The 16,446-nt window shown below is 37.0% G+C and overlaps 2 protein-coding genes across 5 annotated transcripts in view; one reads left to right on the forward strand and one right to left on the reverse strand.

Moving 5' to 3' along the window:
- Positions 1-87: 87 nt before the first annotated feature.
- The window catches only part of pfkfb1 (6-phosphofructo-2-kinase/fructose-2,6-biphosphatase 1), an 18,597-nt gene continuing 2,238 nt past the window's right edge, over positions 88-16,446 (reverse strand). For 2 of the 4 annotated variants that reach the window (XM_036141983.1, XM_021311062.2), the window contains exons 2-14: positions 10,485-10,610; positions 10,298-10,394; positions 8,911-8,977; positions 8,230-8,304; positions 7,034-7,090; positions 6,830-6,951; positions 6,522-6,729; positions 6,267-6,413; positions 5,069-5,173; positions 3,139-3,268; positions 2,961-3,023; positions 2,816-2,880; positions 543-692 (exon numbers count right to left, since the gene is read on the reverse strand). In XM_036141983.1, the coding sequence (XP_035997876.1) occupies positions 633-692; positions 2,816-2,880; positions 2,961-3,023; positions 3,139-3,268; positions 5,069-5,173; positions 6,267-6,413; positions 6,522-6,729; positions 6,830-6,951; positions 7,034-7,090; positions 8,230-8,304; positions 8,911-8,977; positions 10,298-10,394; positions 10,485-10,610 (1,322 nt within the window). In that variant the 3' untranslated portion in view covers positions 543-632. Of the gene's footprint in view, positions 693-2,815; positions 2,881-2,960; positions 3,024-3,138; positions 3,269-4,291; positions 4,333-5,068; positions 5,174-6,266; positions 6,414-6,521; positions 6,730-6,829; positions 6,952-7,033; positions 7,091-8,229; positions 8,305-8,910; positions 8,978-10,297; positions 10,395-10,484; positions 10,611-11,367; positions 11,536-16,446 lie in introns of those variants that run through there. The other 2 variants (XM_012853382.3, XR_004931787.1) reach the window with 2 other exon arrangements.
- LOC105918333 (UDP-glucuronosyltransferase 2B19-like) overlaps positions 15,236-16,446 on the forward strand; it is a 16,538-nt gene continuing 15,327 nt past the window's right edge. Inside the window, exon 1 of the mRNA XM_036141974.1 lies at positions 15,236-15,923. The gene's annotated coding sequence lies outside the window, so the exon portion shown is untranslated. The remainder of the gene's footprint in view (positions 15,924-16,446) is intronic.

Genomic DNA, 16,446 nt, shown 5'->3' on the forward strand with positions numbered 1-16,446 from the left:
ATGGAAGTTTGTGATTTTAATATGACATTTCAGAGTATTAATATTACTGGGCGTTGGATGTTTGTGAATTAAGACAGGCAGTTTAAATAGAAGTCTTCGTTCCATTTATGTTCTGTCTATGTTTACATATAACTATAACTGTTTCAGTTCAAACCAACCCCGGCTTTTGGCAATTTAGCAGAAAGAAGTTTAAAGAAACAATAAATGTCTTGTTTGTTTTGTTGCTGTCCATGGTGCTGATCCTTAATCACGATCAGTTATTTTTTTTATCTTCTGAAGGGTGGTTGGACATGCATGAGCTATATCTAATTGCTCACTAAACCTCCACACAGAGTGTGTGTTTCTATGGAACATTTGGCAACCTATTTGTGATGCGTTCAAGAAACCCAAAAACCTCACCCAGACAGATAAGACACAGCAACATTTCACAGTTGTAGGTTTTGTCCATGTCGGGTGTCGCAATTGCAGCCCGCTTAAGTCCGTGTTCAGTCCCCTCCAGTTCGTTTATATTGATCTATTTCTTTGTTTCCACACACCACTAATTTAACTGGATCTCTAAGATTTATTGAGACCTATTTGCAGCAACGCTTCCAGTACAACACAGCTGTAGTCCATTTCTCCCAGAGCGGTCTTTAGTTGTGATCAGGAACAGTCTGAAGAGCTTCCTCTGGCTTTCTGTTGACGTTGACGTTCTACAAAGAGATGAAAACAAAGTGAAACAATAATCAAATTCTTATAAAGCGCCACACATATTTTCTCATCCATGAGCTGGAAAACAAGCCCAAAGCATTAAGGACTCACCACTCTTCTTGACAACTGATATAAATTGTTTTAAAGTAGCACTTTTACTCACTGAAGCCAAAAGTGTTTTTACTTTATTAAGGGTTAATACCTCTTCTCCTCAAAGTACAGATACATCTGCATATGAATCTTTGAATGAATTTAGTAAATTTTGCAACCAATATTTTCTATTAAAATCTTGACATTTTCTCATGTTATAGCAAAATAGAACAAGGTAATGCAGTTCAGACGCCGCTGATCGTCTCTGAAGGTAGAGACAAGTGATTAGTTTGATTAATCTATCAATTAATACTGTGAGTAATTGTCTTGGACAATGTTTTTCCCCCTGATAGTTCCTGGCAGGAGTATTCAAGTCAATATATTTAGTTCTTTTACCATTTCCGAGTGTCTTGAAATTATATTTGGGAGCACAAATGCCAATCTAACAGCCCCGGCTTGCACACTACACTACACAGCAGCAATCACATTTCAAAATGAAACTAAATATTATACATATTCATTACACATGCAGCTACATGCTTCAGGTATTTATGTCTGTAAATTGCGATTATTATGCTTTAGAACCAATGGAAACCACTTAAATAAGTTTCTCAGGCAAACAGACACACATTAGACCAATAAAAAATAACTTCATGTAAAAATATTATGATGTTGTGACAATATTAAGGCCATTGATGCGGGAATTACCTGTGATGTAAGATGAGAACCAAGCAAGTAATGACTGCATATACAGTACAGTAATGGACATACTTGTCAGTAGGTTGACAGTTTTGTTTTCAAAAATACAAATTTTAATATTCTGTACTGTTATGATGTTCAGAGGAATGCAACCTTGGCTTTCGTTAGCTGTAAGTCATAATCATCAAAAAATATTAGAAATAAATACTTCAGGTACCGTATACCACTGTGTGTGCAATAAAATAACAAATATGACTCACTTTTTGAGTGAAATAACTAAAATCATTAGAATTTATAATGATGTTAACTTACAAAATGTTCCTGCCATTTAAAGTTGGCAAAATCAATGGCATATTTGGCATGACTGCTACTCCAGCTAATAGGCTGGATGCTGGAATTAACTCCTGTATTTATCTAAATGCTTCAATCATTAGCTCTACCCAACCCTAGGAAACTAGGGTAATGGTTCCTTGTACAACACATAGACTGCAAAAATGAGGAGAATAGTTAACCTTCTTATAATGTAGCCTTCTCTGAAGTTAACGGTCATCATAACAAACGGCACAAAAATATTTTAAGTTCAGATACCTGGTAACGGTTGGTGAAATGTTCTGCTTTTTTCAGAACTGACACAAAGTCTGACCAGAGTATACTTCTGATTATCTTTTGGAGTAAGAAAATTTATTTTATTCATCTGTCTGGTGATCCTATAAGTAGTTCCTTCAGCTTCTCACAAAAATGCTCCCAACTTCCAAAAAACTTTTAAAAGTCTGCACATTTATTTAGAATCTAGACTTAACTTTTGTTAGTGAATAACCTGGTGAAGGTTATTGAAAAGCTAAAGTCTGATGAATAACCCTCTTTGATTTTTATTTTTTTTGACCATAAATATTCACAGTTGAAAAAATATATAATTGCCTACACCTGGATTTGCCCAATTGTGGGACAATAAAGGATTATTATTTTCTATGAAGCATGAACTATTTTTTGTCTGTTTTTGGAGAATCATATTTCCTGCTCCGTTATGCACCATGGATTTCTGTAGTTCTCTTTCTGGTCACTAGATGGCCTCAGTTAGCAACATTTCTCCAACTTTCTGTTTCACTACCTGTTCTGTTTCAGTAGGCTTACCTGACAGGTGAGCTTTACGATGACCTGTTTCCACTAACCTTTCACTTCTGTCAATATATTTTTAAAACTTTATGCTCATTGGTCAGATCCTGGTTGAGCAAAAGTCATGGACCCCTTTGACAGGAGACTGCATTCTGCATAACATCTGTCACAGTCTATGAGTCTTTAATCAGCATTAGAGTAAATATTTGCCAGTGGAGCTTACCGTTGGCCTCTCTCTGTGCGTGTTGACAGCTTCAATGTTAAGAAAAAATGACTCAACTTTACATCCTGACCAGAAAGACAAAAAACACAGCGTCAGTGAAGGCAGCCAGAGACCAATAATTGAGGATGCACAATTTACTGCTTACCATAAGCTACTGGTGTGAGTTTAAGCACGGTGTGGAGGGGACATCTAAGATAAGGCAGTTCATCTTCACAGAGACGATTACAAACAGTGTTTAAAAGTTTTAGACCAGAATATTTTGTGGTGATGCATAACAAGAAGCAAGGAAATCAGTCCACCTAGAGGCAGATTGTTTTTAGTACCTGCAGGTTTGTCTAGAAAGTAGGCAATGAGGCATCGCATGATGGCCTGGTGGCAGATTACCAGGACATTTTCCTGCCTCTCCAGTTCCATGATGACTGGTTCCAGACGATGAACAAGATCCTCATAGGACTGGAAGAGAGAACAGAAGGAGATCTATAAAACCAATTCTAGTTTTAATTATTTTTTTTTAAACTGTAATGTTTTTTATACAAAAGGAAGAGAGCAGTAATATAACTGTACGTAATATTTATCTCTAGAACAAAAACAAAGAAAAAAGTGCAAAATATAAGGACCAGTTAATATATATCTAACGATATCATGACCTTTAATATTTTTCATTTTTCGCAATATGGGCATGCGGGCATTCCCAAAAGATGAAAACATGACCATACCTCCACCAGCAGAGGGGGCTGTTGTTGTTGTCATAATTATCTGTAATCGCTGGAGTTTCAAAGAATCTCATCCTCAATTTCTGACTAATTTCTTTTCAGTTTGGGCTATTAATCTAGTTTTAATTCTAATACTTGAATCCAAGTGCAAACAATGAAGCAAAATTCAGTTTATTTTAATTTTATCTGAGGAAGAAGCTACTTAAGGAAAGCTTTGAGGAGAAATGTTTCTACTTCAATATTTTACCTGAAAGAGAAAGCTTATTTCCCAGCTTGTACCTCTATATCTTCCAGCAGAACCTCTTAAGAAGAAATAAAATGGGTAATTTTGACTTCCATATGTACTACAGCATGAACACAAGCGAATATACCTTTCATTCTCTCCTGATTTTTCTTTAAAGTTTGCTAACCTACAAGCAAACTCTCATAATTGCTTAGTTTTGATTAGGTCAGACAGAATATCAATCAGATAAATATCACATTAAATACAATTTAACAATTAATTTTCAGGGAAAATGTATTTGATTTCCTACTAAATTATGATTTAGAACTTGTTGGCATATACCTTGCTGCAAACGAAGCCTCATAGTTTCTCTTGCAGTGCTGCACGGCATGTTTGAATATTTCTCAGGGGAGAATATTGACCCTTTCCCCTTCACAGAATCTCTCTAAATCTTTTATATCTTTTAAGATTTTCCATAGGATTGTGATCTGTGGATTGATTATGCCATTCTATGATTGGCATAATTTGATTGTACTTTACCCTTTTGTTGCCTTGGTGTAATGGTTTAGGTCATGTTCATCCTGGAAGACACATCCACGCACCATCTTTAGTAATCTGGCTGTAGGAAAAAGGCACTTGTCCAATATTTTTCAATGAATGTATGTGTCTTGGGGGCAACAATGGCGCAGGAGTTAGGGAGATTTTCCTTTAACTGGCGGCGTTGATGTATGGCAGCCTCACCTCTGTCAGTCTGCCCCAGGGCAGCTGTGGCTACTAACTTAGCTCACCACCATCAGGGTGTGAATGGGTGAATGACTGATTGTAGTGTAAAGCGCTTTGCGGTCGTTGGACTTGTTAAAATGCTAAACAAGTACAAGCCATTTACCATTCTAGCCCTCAGTGCAGTAAAGCTGACCAGGTCCCACCAGAGAAATAGCACCCAACCATGATATTTCCACCATTTCCAACTGTGGAGATGGTGGAAATGTGGGCAATAGACATATCTAATGGTCATAGCCAGCATTTCTTGAAAATTAGAATGGCTCTTACATTTTCAGAATTAATTAATCAGAAAAATACTTAAGTAAGATATTAAAAACTTAAAATATACTATTTTTTGATTATATCTTTATCATTTAAAAAGTAATGCATTTCCAAGTCAAACTTACCTATCTATTTAATCACGTGCAATAAAAGTAAGTCAAAGGTTAGGATTGTAACAGTTTAACCCAAATAAACAAAGATCAAACATGTTAAGTGGTTAAAAAGAAAAACAAAGGTAGAAATATGTCATAATCTAATGAAAGCAGGTCCCACCTCGCCCTTAGGGTAGCGGTAACGATACTTCTCCTGGTCTCTCATTGCAAACTCCTCAGGAAAGCTCTCTTGAATCTCCTCATAAGTTAGCTCCTCACATACACCCTTAGAGAAAACAGGAATAAAATTTGGTAAAAAACAAAAAAAACAAAACATACAAAAACAGCACAGAAAAGTACAACAGTCTGACTACATTTGCAATTAATTGTGAGTGTAAAGCAATCTTCACAGAAAACAACATACAAACAAGCCTAAAGTCATGCTATCACAGTGGTAATGTGTGGAGAGTAAAGTGTCGCTAAAGATTAAAAATTTACTAAGCAACTGCTAAAGTGTGAAGGTGAGCCAGGTGGACAGTCATTAAACCTCCAAACACAAGCAAGTCTTCATCTGTAGGGGAACCTATTTTATTTACTCTTCTAGGAAACAGGAATATATTTTAGAATTTTACTCCAAAGTTTTATTGTATCAAATGACCCAAAGTTAAGCATCAAAAGACTAATGGACTATGGCGTACTTATTGTAATACCCTTGCTCAAAGACAACCTAAGTGTAACCATGCGTGAATTAACATTACTGAATTTTTCAAAACTTCATAGAACGCCTTGAAAGAAAGGACAAGCTTTAAAAAATCATATCTATTCAGAAAAATTAACATGTTAATTCTAACTTAACCTTAAGTAAGTCAGTATTTGACTCCCTCAATAATTCCCATTGAAACTGATGTAACTGAAGATTTTTTTTGCAATCAGTACTTAGTTAAATTATGAGTATCTGGACTTCTATGATTAATAACCCACTATTGCTTGTTTTTCTGGGTTATTAATGTGGGTTATGCTCCTTTCCTGCCACTCTTCAGGATGGGAAAGCCTTGAAAACATGCATTTCTGATTGGGTAGATTTGTGTTTATCTTCAGAAGTACGGAAATAGCTACAAGTAAATAGCTACAGGTCCAAACTTGACAATACTTGACTTAGACAAATAATTAAAAGGGTTTAAAAAATGTCAACTATGGCTAATAAGGCTAGACACGACCCTAGTGTAGTTTGTCATCATTCAAAGGAAGATGGTAAAGGAGGTGCATAAATCTCCTAAGATCACTCCTAAGATCAGAAGGACTGCGGCATAGAGAGATATCTTGAGGTCACCAGGTGCACAAAACAAACATTTATTTTTGTAAATATGTTTTAAACTCACAGCATCGATCTCATTAAGAGCTTTCCACTGTTCGTACTGGACTCCCAGAGCCTCTGCAGTCTGGATGGTCCTCTTCATGTGGCTTGTCCACACCTTCAGGTCTTTGATGTTCTGACCTCTGATGAAGGTCGCCAATGCGTCCGCATACTGCGGAAAAAGAGGTTGGATAAAATTTTCCACTCAGTTATTTTGACCTGCAGAAAAATATACTTTTTTCAGAATTTCCCTAAGCCCATGATCAGGATCTGAACTCACCTTCAGGCCTCTCGGAGACAGCCCTGAATCCCCGCCTATGCGACCCAACAGGTTGAGTTCACTCTCTCCGTGGCGGCTCAGGAAAATGGATCTCGGTGTGACGTGGATGTTCATGAGGTAGTAGACAATCCTGCTCTGAATGTGGTCCTGGACTAGGTTCACCAAATATCTGCTGCCCACATCAAAGATCTTTATGTAGGAGAGTTTCCTGGTCAAAGTAAGCAGATATAGTAATTTTTAAAGAATGAATTACTTGAATAATGAATCGGATCGCCTTCTTGTGATCACGTGCATGGGTCGCCCAGTACCTGTCTTTCTCATCGTCTATAGATGTGTAGCTGGCCTTGTAGCACTCAATGCGCTGGATGAAGTCTGACATCGCCTCTTCTATGTCACGATCGATGTAATCTGGGCTTCCAAATTTTACTTGCTGTAAAGAAGTTGGTTTTAAAATTTAAAGAAAGTCCCCGCTCCTTTCTACTAAATATGGAGGTTTTTAGTTTGTGCCTCACCTTGATGTTCTCTGTAATTATTTCTGGGTCGTCGCAGATCGATTCTACGAAGAACACCTGCGAATAGGAAGCAATTTGAAAGCAGTAATTTCAACACTTCATTTTCAGCATTTACAGTGCTGTGAAAAAGTATTTGCCTCCTCACAGACTACTTCCGTTTTTACTTTTGTGTTGCACTTAAACTTTTGACCGGCTATTCTCCTGTGAGGTTTTCTGTTTAGAGGTCAGAATCTGTGTCTCCAAGGTCTTTGTCCAGAAGCAGCACAGTACGGCAAAGCATTGCAGACCATAATACTACCTCCACCGTGTTTGATCGGAGGTTTGATCTTTTTTTTTTTCTAACATGCTGGTTTAGTTTTATGGCAGATGTACTAGGAGCCACACCTTCATTGTCTCATCAGTCCTAATATTTTCCTAATATTCTGGGGATCATAAAAGTATGTTTATTTCTGGCAACGTGATCAGACCTTTGTGCTTTTGTGGCTTTCATCTTCTATTTGTTTTAAATTATTCCCACAATGTTGAGGGTAAATAATTTGCCAAAATAAATGAAACAATCATGTAAAAATCTAATTTTGTATTTACTGAAGTTATCTTTGCCTGATATTAACAATTGCATGATGCTCTGAAACATTTAAATGTGGTATTGCAGCACACCTGTTGATGCTTATTCTGCACACACCAAGGATTATATTGGAAGCACTTTTTAAATGATCATTATGATGAGTTACATGGTGCTAATTGTGCATTGCATAGCAACTTAATGTTTTATCTATTGTATAAGCTACATTACAAGCTGTAGACAAAATCTAGACCAATTTCATATATTTTGTGAATAATGAATACAGTAAATAATACTGTATACACAATTCAGGCAGATATTCTTCATTGTTGAAGTGGTAGGTTTAATTACAAACTTAATAAGAGCAGATGTGCAGTTTAAGCACAAAAGAACTGAAATAGCAATCCCTGAGACTAGGGAAATGCAGTTTTATGTTATAAAGAATCTCTTCTAGCATTCTTTTAGACATATTTTTGGATCACATCCTTGACAGAGCAAAAAAGATGCATCTCATCAGTAAGAAAAAAATAGTTATTCAGTAATAGTTTCCCATGAAAAAAATCAGAATATTGTCTTTTTCTAACCTTAAGAAAGACAAATATCTAGTAGGATTACAAAACTGACTCTCACTTGCCTTATAGCCCCTTTCTTTGGCAAAGCTATTGATGACAGCCCTCCTCTCCCTCGTGGTGTTAGTAGCATCGAACACCTGTGGGACACAGGACACATCTGTTGCCAGTGCTCATTCATCTAGTGCCTGGAAATAATGTTATTTAAATTAACAATACTTGAAATACCATAATACAATTAATTTTGATCTGAAGTGATTCATAACTAAGGGGCAATGCACAAGCTTCAAATAACTAAGAAACACTTTAGTAGGAATTAAGTCTCTTGAGTGGCAGGACACCGCCCCCTGAACCCAGAGCCTAAAACGGCTGGGTCAGGCAGTCAGATCACAGTGTTGAGAGAAGACATAACAGATTCTAGAAGCAACAGGGACTGATGCACTTAGGAGACAATTAACTAACTAAAATCGACAGCAGTCTGGATTAGGAATGTCCTCTTTTTAGGTTGACTTTGCAAGACACATTTGTTGGAAGCTTTGTAAAGATCCAGAAGGAAACAGACTGTTTTTCATACTTGTTAGGTCAGAACATGATTTATACATCCAAAGTAATGGATTTTCTAAATTATGTAAGATCAGCCAAAAAAGTCAGAACATTTTGTCTGAATGTTTTATCTTTCTGGCCATAATCATTAAAGCATATTTTATGGTAATTAGAGAAAAAATTAAAATTCTCCTGTAACTTACGGCTACTTGTCCGTGTTCCTTTGTGAAGAAGGCAGCAACATCTTTGAGCGCAGCAGCAGCGCAGGCCCTGAGAGACAAATTAAACTTGAATGGGCAACAATTAACAATATGAGCAATTAATTAAGAGTAAGTAATGTGTGGAAATGATAGTGAGAGGGAACTCTATGCAGAAGTTAAGTCAAAGTGCTTAAAAAAAGGAAACACAACACTGCAAAAAGGAACTAAAAGTAAGTAAAATTTCTTGAAAAGAAAATTTTAATTTGTCCTTGATTTGAACAGGCGAGTTTAAATGATCTGTCAGCTGAATAAGATTTTTGCGCTTAAAATAGAAATAACTAATCTCCATCGTCTTTTTTTAAGTGCAGAATATGTAGTTATCTTATTTCAGAGGTAAAACGATTTATTCCATTGGTAGATCATCTTATCTACCTGCTCAAATCAAGGACAAATGCATTCATTTCAAGAACATTTTACTTACTTTTGTTTCCCTTTAGCAGAGAGTAAAATAAATTCCAACCTCCAGAAAAGTTCCAATTAGTGTAGTTAATAGCTTAATGACTATAAGGCAGTCTGGTTATCGGCACTGCAAAAAAGGGGGGCTACAAGTAACAGTTTTTTTTTTATTTAGTGTATTTGTCCTTGATTTGAGCAGGTAAATAATATGCCCACATAGTGAGCATTTTTAATGAGATAATGAGATCTACTGCACTTGAAATACGATATTGGAGATGAGTTGTTCCTTTTTTAAGTGCAAAAATCTTATTCCACTGAAAGATAATTTAAGCTTACCTGCTCAAATCAAGGACAAATACACCAATTTCAAGAAAACTGTATTTACTTCTGTTTCCTATTTGCAGTTTGGTGACAGAAATATGAAATTATTTATGATCCACCAGCGTGATCTGATTAGAGATACTCTAGGTTAGGGGATTTTGTTAATAATAATTTCAGGGAAAAAATAAAAAAAAAAAATAAATAAATAAAAATAATAATAATTTCAAAAAGTGGCCATGATGAGGAACCCCCATATGATCTCTTTTTAATTAAGATCAGTAATTGCAGTTCAAGGGGCCGTACAGAAGAAAAAAAGTACAATAATAGAAATTCTGTCCCCTTAACCCATTGATGCTACAGACCCGTTCACTCAGTGTTTGTAAGGCACTAAGTTGATGCTGTGACAGCAATATAAAGCAGCATTATACCAGCATAAGTATAGTTAAATTAAAATGCTAGGGGCAGATATTGTTGATACTAAATAAAAGTAATTTAAAAATCAATCACATCAAAAGAGACACAAATCTGGTAAAATGTTTAAAAATCAAAGGGAAATCTAAAAAAATGATCCACAGTGGTCCATTGAGTGCGTTTTTGTTTGCCTTATACTTACTTGCGGATCCTCATGGCCTCCTCATTGTCGGGTTTGAAGAACTCAAAGTTCTTGTAGGTCTTGACTGCCTCTCTGCGGTACTGGCCCACATTGAAAACTGGTGGAAAACCAAGAAAATATTTGAGTCACAGCCCAATAAAAAAAAACTAATTAAGGTTAATTTAAGAATTTTAAGGTTGACACTGACCTTTTGTAGGAACTCCGATCCAGTTTAGGTAGCGAGTGAGCTTCTTGGAAATGTACGTCTTCCCTCTGGCAGGCAACCCTACCATCACAATCACCGTCGGGGAGTTACAGAACTGTGGCACAGATGCTGATGAGAAAACATAGAACCAAAACAGAGAGAAGCTGTAACTCTGGACTGGATTGCTGATTAAATATTCAAGAATACAGTATCCGTCTCACATTCAGACTGTTAGAAGCAATCCCAGTAGGGCTCAGTGTCGTTGTTCATGTGTGCCATTGCCCAGGTAAACTTCATTAACAGAACAACAAAACCACGAGGCAACTCAAATATCCGCAGTGCAAACCTGCATTTCTTTGAACCCAGGATATGAAAGGCAAAATTCTTTTACCAGCCTCCAAAAACATTGCTATTGCTCAAAGTTTTTCCAACAAAGCCACAGCGATGAACAGAAAACCTGGTCTTTAAATCACCTGTTTGTCTTACCCAGGAATGGATGGAGTTGTATAACATTTGTCTGTCATTACTTTAAAAAATATCAGTGAATTACAGGGCAACTACCAACATCACTGAGTTCATACTGGGACAGAGAGAGTTTCAGCCTCAATGCCATTTAATTTTGAACGAGTTATGCTGTATCAGCAAAACTGCTCAGAGGACCATGTCAAATATGCAGCTCTGACCCGGTTTAGCTTAGTGAGGCTGTCATCATGTGTTTTACTCAACTGTTTTCCTCTTGCTCCTGCTAACTTGCATTCTCAGCTCCTGACAATTCTGAGTTAAGGTTAAAACAACTGGAATCCAACACCTCTCTGCGGGAGGCGTTCGACTAAAAGACAGGCAAAGGCTAAAATCAAGTAACAAATACGTTTTTCACAGGACTTACATCCCCTCCGCTGGTTCAAGTTACGTCCCATCCATGGCACCCAGATCTTCAGCAGAGGGGTCTGTGTGAGGTTTTTATGCTCTGTGGACATGGTGCCAGTGAAAGCCAAGAGGCCAGTGGAAGAGGGAACGGCTAAGGCGCACAGCTCTGCGTTCTGTGTGCTTTCCTAAGACTACATGGAGTACAGCAGATCAGCTGACTGTTGCCAAGGAAAAGTACTTGGTAAGCAGGAGAGGGGGAGGACCTGAGGCCAGACTGCATGTCTGTCTTACCATCTGTTTCATTATTTAAAACTCCTAATCAGAGCTGCTTATTTGTCCTTAGGTAGCAAGGAATCATTCCTAAGTATTCCTAATCTGTTATACTTTAAACTGGTAAGAACAACCTGGCCCACTAGTTGGACAAGCAACACTAGAGGGAGCTGCTCCTGAATTTAGATGAGTACATTCGGTTCCGCTGTTGTTTAGGGCACCAGACGGGCCATCATTGGGCCACCACTAGGGGGCAGGTTGTACCTTTAATCTAAATCCGGGCATAGAGGTACAATATGTACACACACACACACACACACACACACACAGTGTTGTATAAAGTACTGAAATCTCGGAGTCAAGTAAAAGTATAAGTACCTCTCCAAAATATGACTTTGGTAAAAGTCCAAGTCACTGACTGAAATGTTAATTGAGTAAAAGTCTTAAAGTATCTGAAATGTCTTGTACTTAAGTATGAAAATTACTATAAAAATAGATGTACTCAAGTAATGTAATAAAAAGTATAAGTAAAAAGTAAAACAAAGCACATGCAGTTTGAATGACGTTTTTTATATTTTGGTAAACTTTGAAGGTCAAATTCACTTAAAATAATATAAACAACCAAGTGCAGGAGAAATTTAGACCAAGTTTAGACAGAAAATACAACCTTTTTGTAAGCTTTCAGTTTTCCTTCTTCAAGTTAGGTGCTATACACTTTAAAATTGTACACAACCAAGTGCAGGCAAAGAGGGTGTATACTAAGAACATGGTGAAGTGATAAACCAGGCTTAGTTAACCTACAGGAAGTGGTAAACCTGCTAATAGATACACCTGCAGGTTATCATTTGGTTAAGAAAATTAGGACTCTCTGCTATTAGATGCTCTACCTATACCACAAGGTTAATTTAACCTGCTTTACCACTGAACCAGCCTCCTATCCTGTTGGTGGCGATGAACCAGGCCAGGCAAGTCCCGACTTTGTCGCAGTCATTCAGTAGGTGGGGTCAAAACACTTGTTTCTCTCGCTCTCTTTTTGTAACGAGTAACTAAACCAAACATTGAAAATGTATTGGAGTAAAAGTATGCAATTAACTTGAGAAAAATAGTGAAGTAAAAGTAAAAGTTATCAAAAAATGTTATATTGGAGAAAAGTATAAAGTACTCCAAAATATACTGAAGTACAGTAGTGAAGTATTTTTACTTCGTTACTATACAACACTGCACACACACACACACTGTATATATATATATATATATATATATATATATATATATATATATATATATATATATATATATATATATATATATATATTTGTTTGTATAGCTGTTAATATGGACCTATTTGTGTCTTCAATAAAGAATAATGAAGCCTATTGACAACAAAACAAATTTTTTACGTTTCTTTCAGCAGTGGAAGAGAAAGACCATAGATGTTGTGAACAAAGGTAAAAATAAAAGGCCCAGTGACTGATAACATTGATAGGACAACAGTGAAAAGTTATTGATGTAGTTATTAAACCACTGACTCAGATCTGTAACGTCTCACTCCAAAACAAAATGAAAACTGTAAAAATTACACCATTAACTGGGGATAGACATGAACATCATGTTTTACGTGATTTACACAGTTGCAGCTGAATGAACCACAAGATTTCTGGAACAATGCCTTTTGAAATGTTGCAAAAGTACATGAGCAAAAACATTTATTTAAAAATATAATTTTACTCATCATTCAGTTAGCTGGAGTCTGTTTTAGAGAAGACAACTCATTCATCTACTTATCTGTGTATCTTTTAACAAGTGTTTTCCCCTGTTGTTTTCTTTGATCTATGTCTAACAACACACAGTGGCTGCTGACATAAGGGCTGCATTTTCTAGGCCATTATGCCAACAATGTTATCTCTGATAAGAATCTGTTAAAGGGAAGAAACAACAAGGAGGCGAATCATAATTCAAAGTCCCGGCTCACCCACGTAAATGTCAAGCCTCAAGAAGTGTTATTTGTGCTAATCTCCAGTAGATTACGCTCCTCTTGCCACGTGCAGGAAGTCGCCTTAGACACTTCTAACACTTGCTGTTCGATCGCGACGATTGGGAGGCAGCTTCTTTTTTTTTCTTGAATAAAAGGTGACTGCTGTTCAACAGAGGGAAAATGCTTTTCTAATCCTTAATTCAAATTAGCAAGCTTATAGTGAAACTAGTTTGAGGCATTCTGAGATGCACCTTAAAGAGCAACAACATGCTACATTTGCGTGGAGTCAAACATTTCATAATAATTTAGCTACCACGTATCATGAGATGAATTTTGGAAGGTTTACAACGACGGTAAACACTGTGCATAACATAACTCATCCAACTCATCCAAGAAATAGAAACTTGCACCTAAATCACAGTATCAGTATAGATCTCATGTTCAAGAACTCTGTTTCACCAACTCTGAAGACAAAACAGGTAATTCATTATTATTATAATTATTATTATTATTAGTATGACTAATGACTAACATTGATAACAATATCCTTTTAAAGATACCCAGTGACCAGAAATTGGGAAATTTCTGACCTTTTGGAAAATTATGATATTGCTTCTTCGATTTTCTGTTAGTCATTGGGTAACATTGAGCAGTACCCAAATTGTATGTCATGTTGCGCAGTTTGTCAGAGCTTCCTCTGTAAAGGACAACAAATTTCCCTCTCTAGGTGCAACATTTAAAAATACTACTGATGACTGGTTGCTAGGGCTGAACAATGAATCGTACTTGCATTATAATCATAATTTAAGAAAATGCAATTTCCAAATCGCAGAGATCTGCAATCATTGGCTATGTAACAATGAATGGATAAGAGGCATCGTTAAAGTGTTCGTAATATGTTTAAGGTGGGTTTGCCTCCACATAGAAGGGAAGAGAGTTGCAGCAGTGAGATAATGTAATTTTATTATTTAATAGTTACCCTGCCTCTCACCCAGTGAACCCTAGAGATTGGCACCAGCAACCCCTGCGACCCCATGAGGGATTAAGCGGGTCAGAAAATGGATGGATGGATGGATTATTTAATAGTTTAATATATAGACTTGTTTGTCGGTTGCTCTTTGTACTCTATGTTCAGCGGGATGGATGTCCAGCTCAACAAGCTATTTGCTTGAAAAGTACTATTCTGATTGTACTTTTTTTTCTTTTAAATAGTCCTTGTTTACAAACAACTTTATAAGTAAAATGCAGAGAAAAGTCTAAATTTAATTGAAATCGCAATTGTGAATTGATGAATGGATGTGATCTCAGACTTGTCTGTCTCAGAGTTTCTTGATTTTATGTTGTGAATAGATGTGTTTAGTTTACATTTTTATGTTTTCTTTTAGATTTAGGGCCTTGTGTCATCTGTTTTTTAAGCACACTATACAAGTAATTATTCTGTAATTCTTTTTTGGTGCTTTTTAAATTTTTTCTAAATCAACAAACAGTTGAGAGATATTTTTATTTTCTTAAGAAGGAGTTACGCAATTGTTAAGGAAATGAGCTCAGCGGAGGTTTATGCTATTCTTATGTTCAATTTTCCTCTTAACTTGGAATTGACATCATCTGAAACTTTACTTTGAATTGCAAATTGGTCTTCTCAGTTTGGCTTACTCATATTAGCTTTACCGTTAAATTATTAATTTTTTCATGAATTGCATCAGTTTAATTAGCCGCACCAGTTGACCAGCCAATCCAGCTCATCTGTTTACTGACTCATCACCGTCCTGGAACAGATCAATGACAGAGGTGTCATCTGAAAACTTCAGAAATTTCACAGACAGATCATTTCAGGTGCAGTCATTTGTGTGCAGGGAGTAGAGGAGTGGGGCGAAAACACACCCCTGTGGGGTGCCAGTGCTGATGGTAATTTTGTGTAAAAAGATGCTCTCCTGCTTCAACTGCTGCTCAATTTGGGAGGCCGGTGATCCACTGACAGATTGAGGCACTACACCAAAGCACTGAATCAATATTTTCACCAACAGGGTTTGTGGCGTTTCAAGTGTGTAACCAGAGAAGCCCAAGATACAGTAAGCAATATGAGCAGCTGCTTAGGATCTCAGCCGAAAGAAGGCCTCCAGAGCATGAGAAGAGTCACAAAGGTCAGATTTAAAGATCTGAATTAGGTGTTTGGTAATCATACAAAACAAAATCTATCTATTTATTCATCCATTCATCCATTGTCCTCACCCTTTTCAAGATCAGGTCGTTGGGGCAATAGATCCAGGAGGAATCTCCTGCTCATACGGAACCTCTACATGTAATCACAGGACAAAAGCGAAGTCCCTTCAGTAAGTCTTAGGTCTACCCAGAGGTCTTTTCCGGTGAGACGTGCTCAGAAAGTCTCTTTAGGGAGGAGCCTTGAAGGCATCCGAATCCGATACCAGAACCATCTTGGCTAATTTCGTTTGATGTGGACGAACATCAGTTCTACTCTAGCCTTGTCCTCACCTTATTTCCTATGTAAAACCCAGCCACCCTACAAGGGAAGCTCATTTCAGCTGCTTATAGACAGGATCATTTCGTCCTTAATCGTCTTAGACCTGAACCTTCAGAGGCACATAAAGGGAGTTACTAAGTCAGCTTTCTATCACCTGAAGAACATTTCTAGGATTAGGCTGGAGCCAGAAGACTCAGGTCTTCTGGCTCCAGCCTACTCTTTAGAACCAGAACCACAAGCAAACATGGAGAAGCAGCATTTATGCTCCACTTATCTGGAACAAACTCCCACAAAACTGTAAAAATGCTGAAACCCTAAGTGCCTTTAAAACAAGAATAAAAACATTTATTTAGGATTGTCTTTGACTGTTCTAG

This window comes from Fundulus heteroclitus, chromosome 1 (genome assembly GCF_011125445.2).
Source record: "Fundulus heteroclitus isolate FHET01 chromosome 1, MU-UCD_Fhet_4.1, whole genome shotgun sequence".
NCBI lineage: Eukaryota > Metazoa > Chordata > Actinopteri > Cyprinodontiformes > Fundulidae > Fundulus > Fundulus heteroclitus.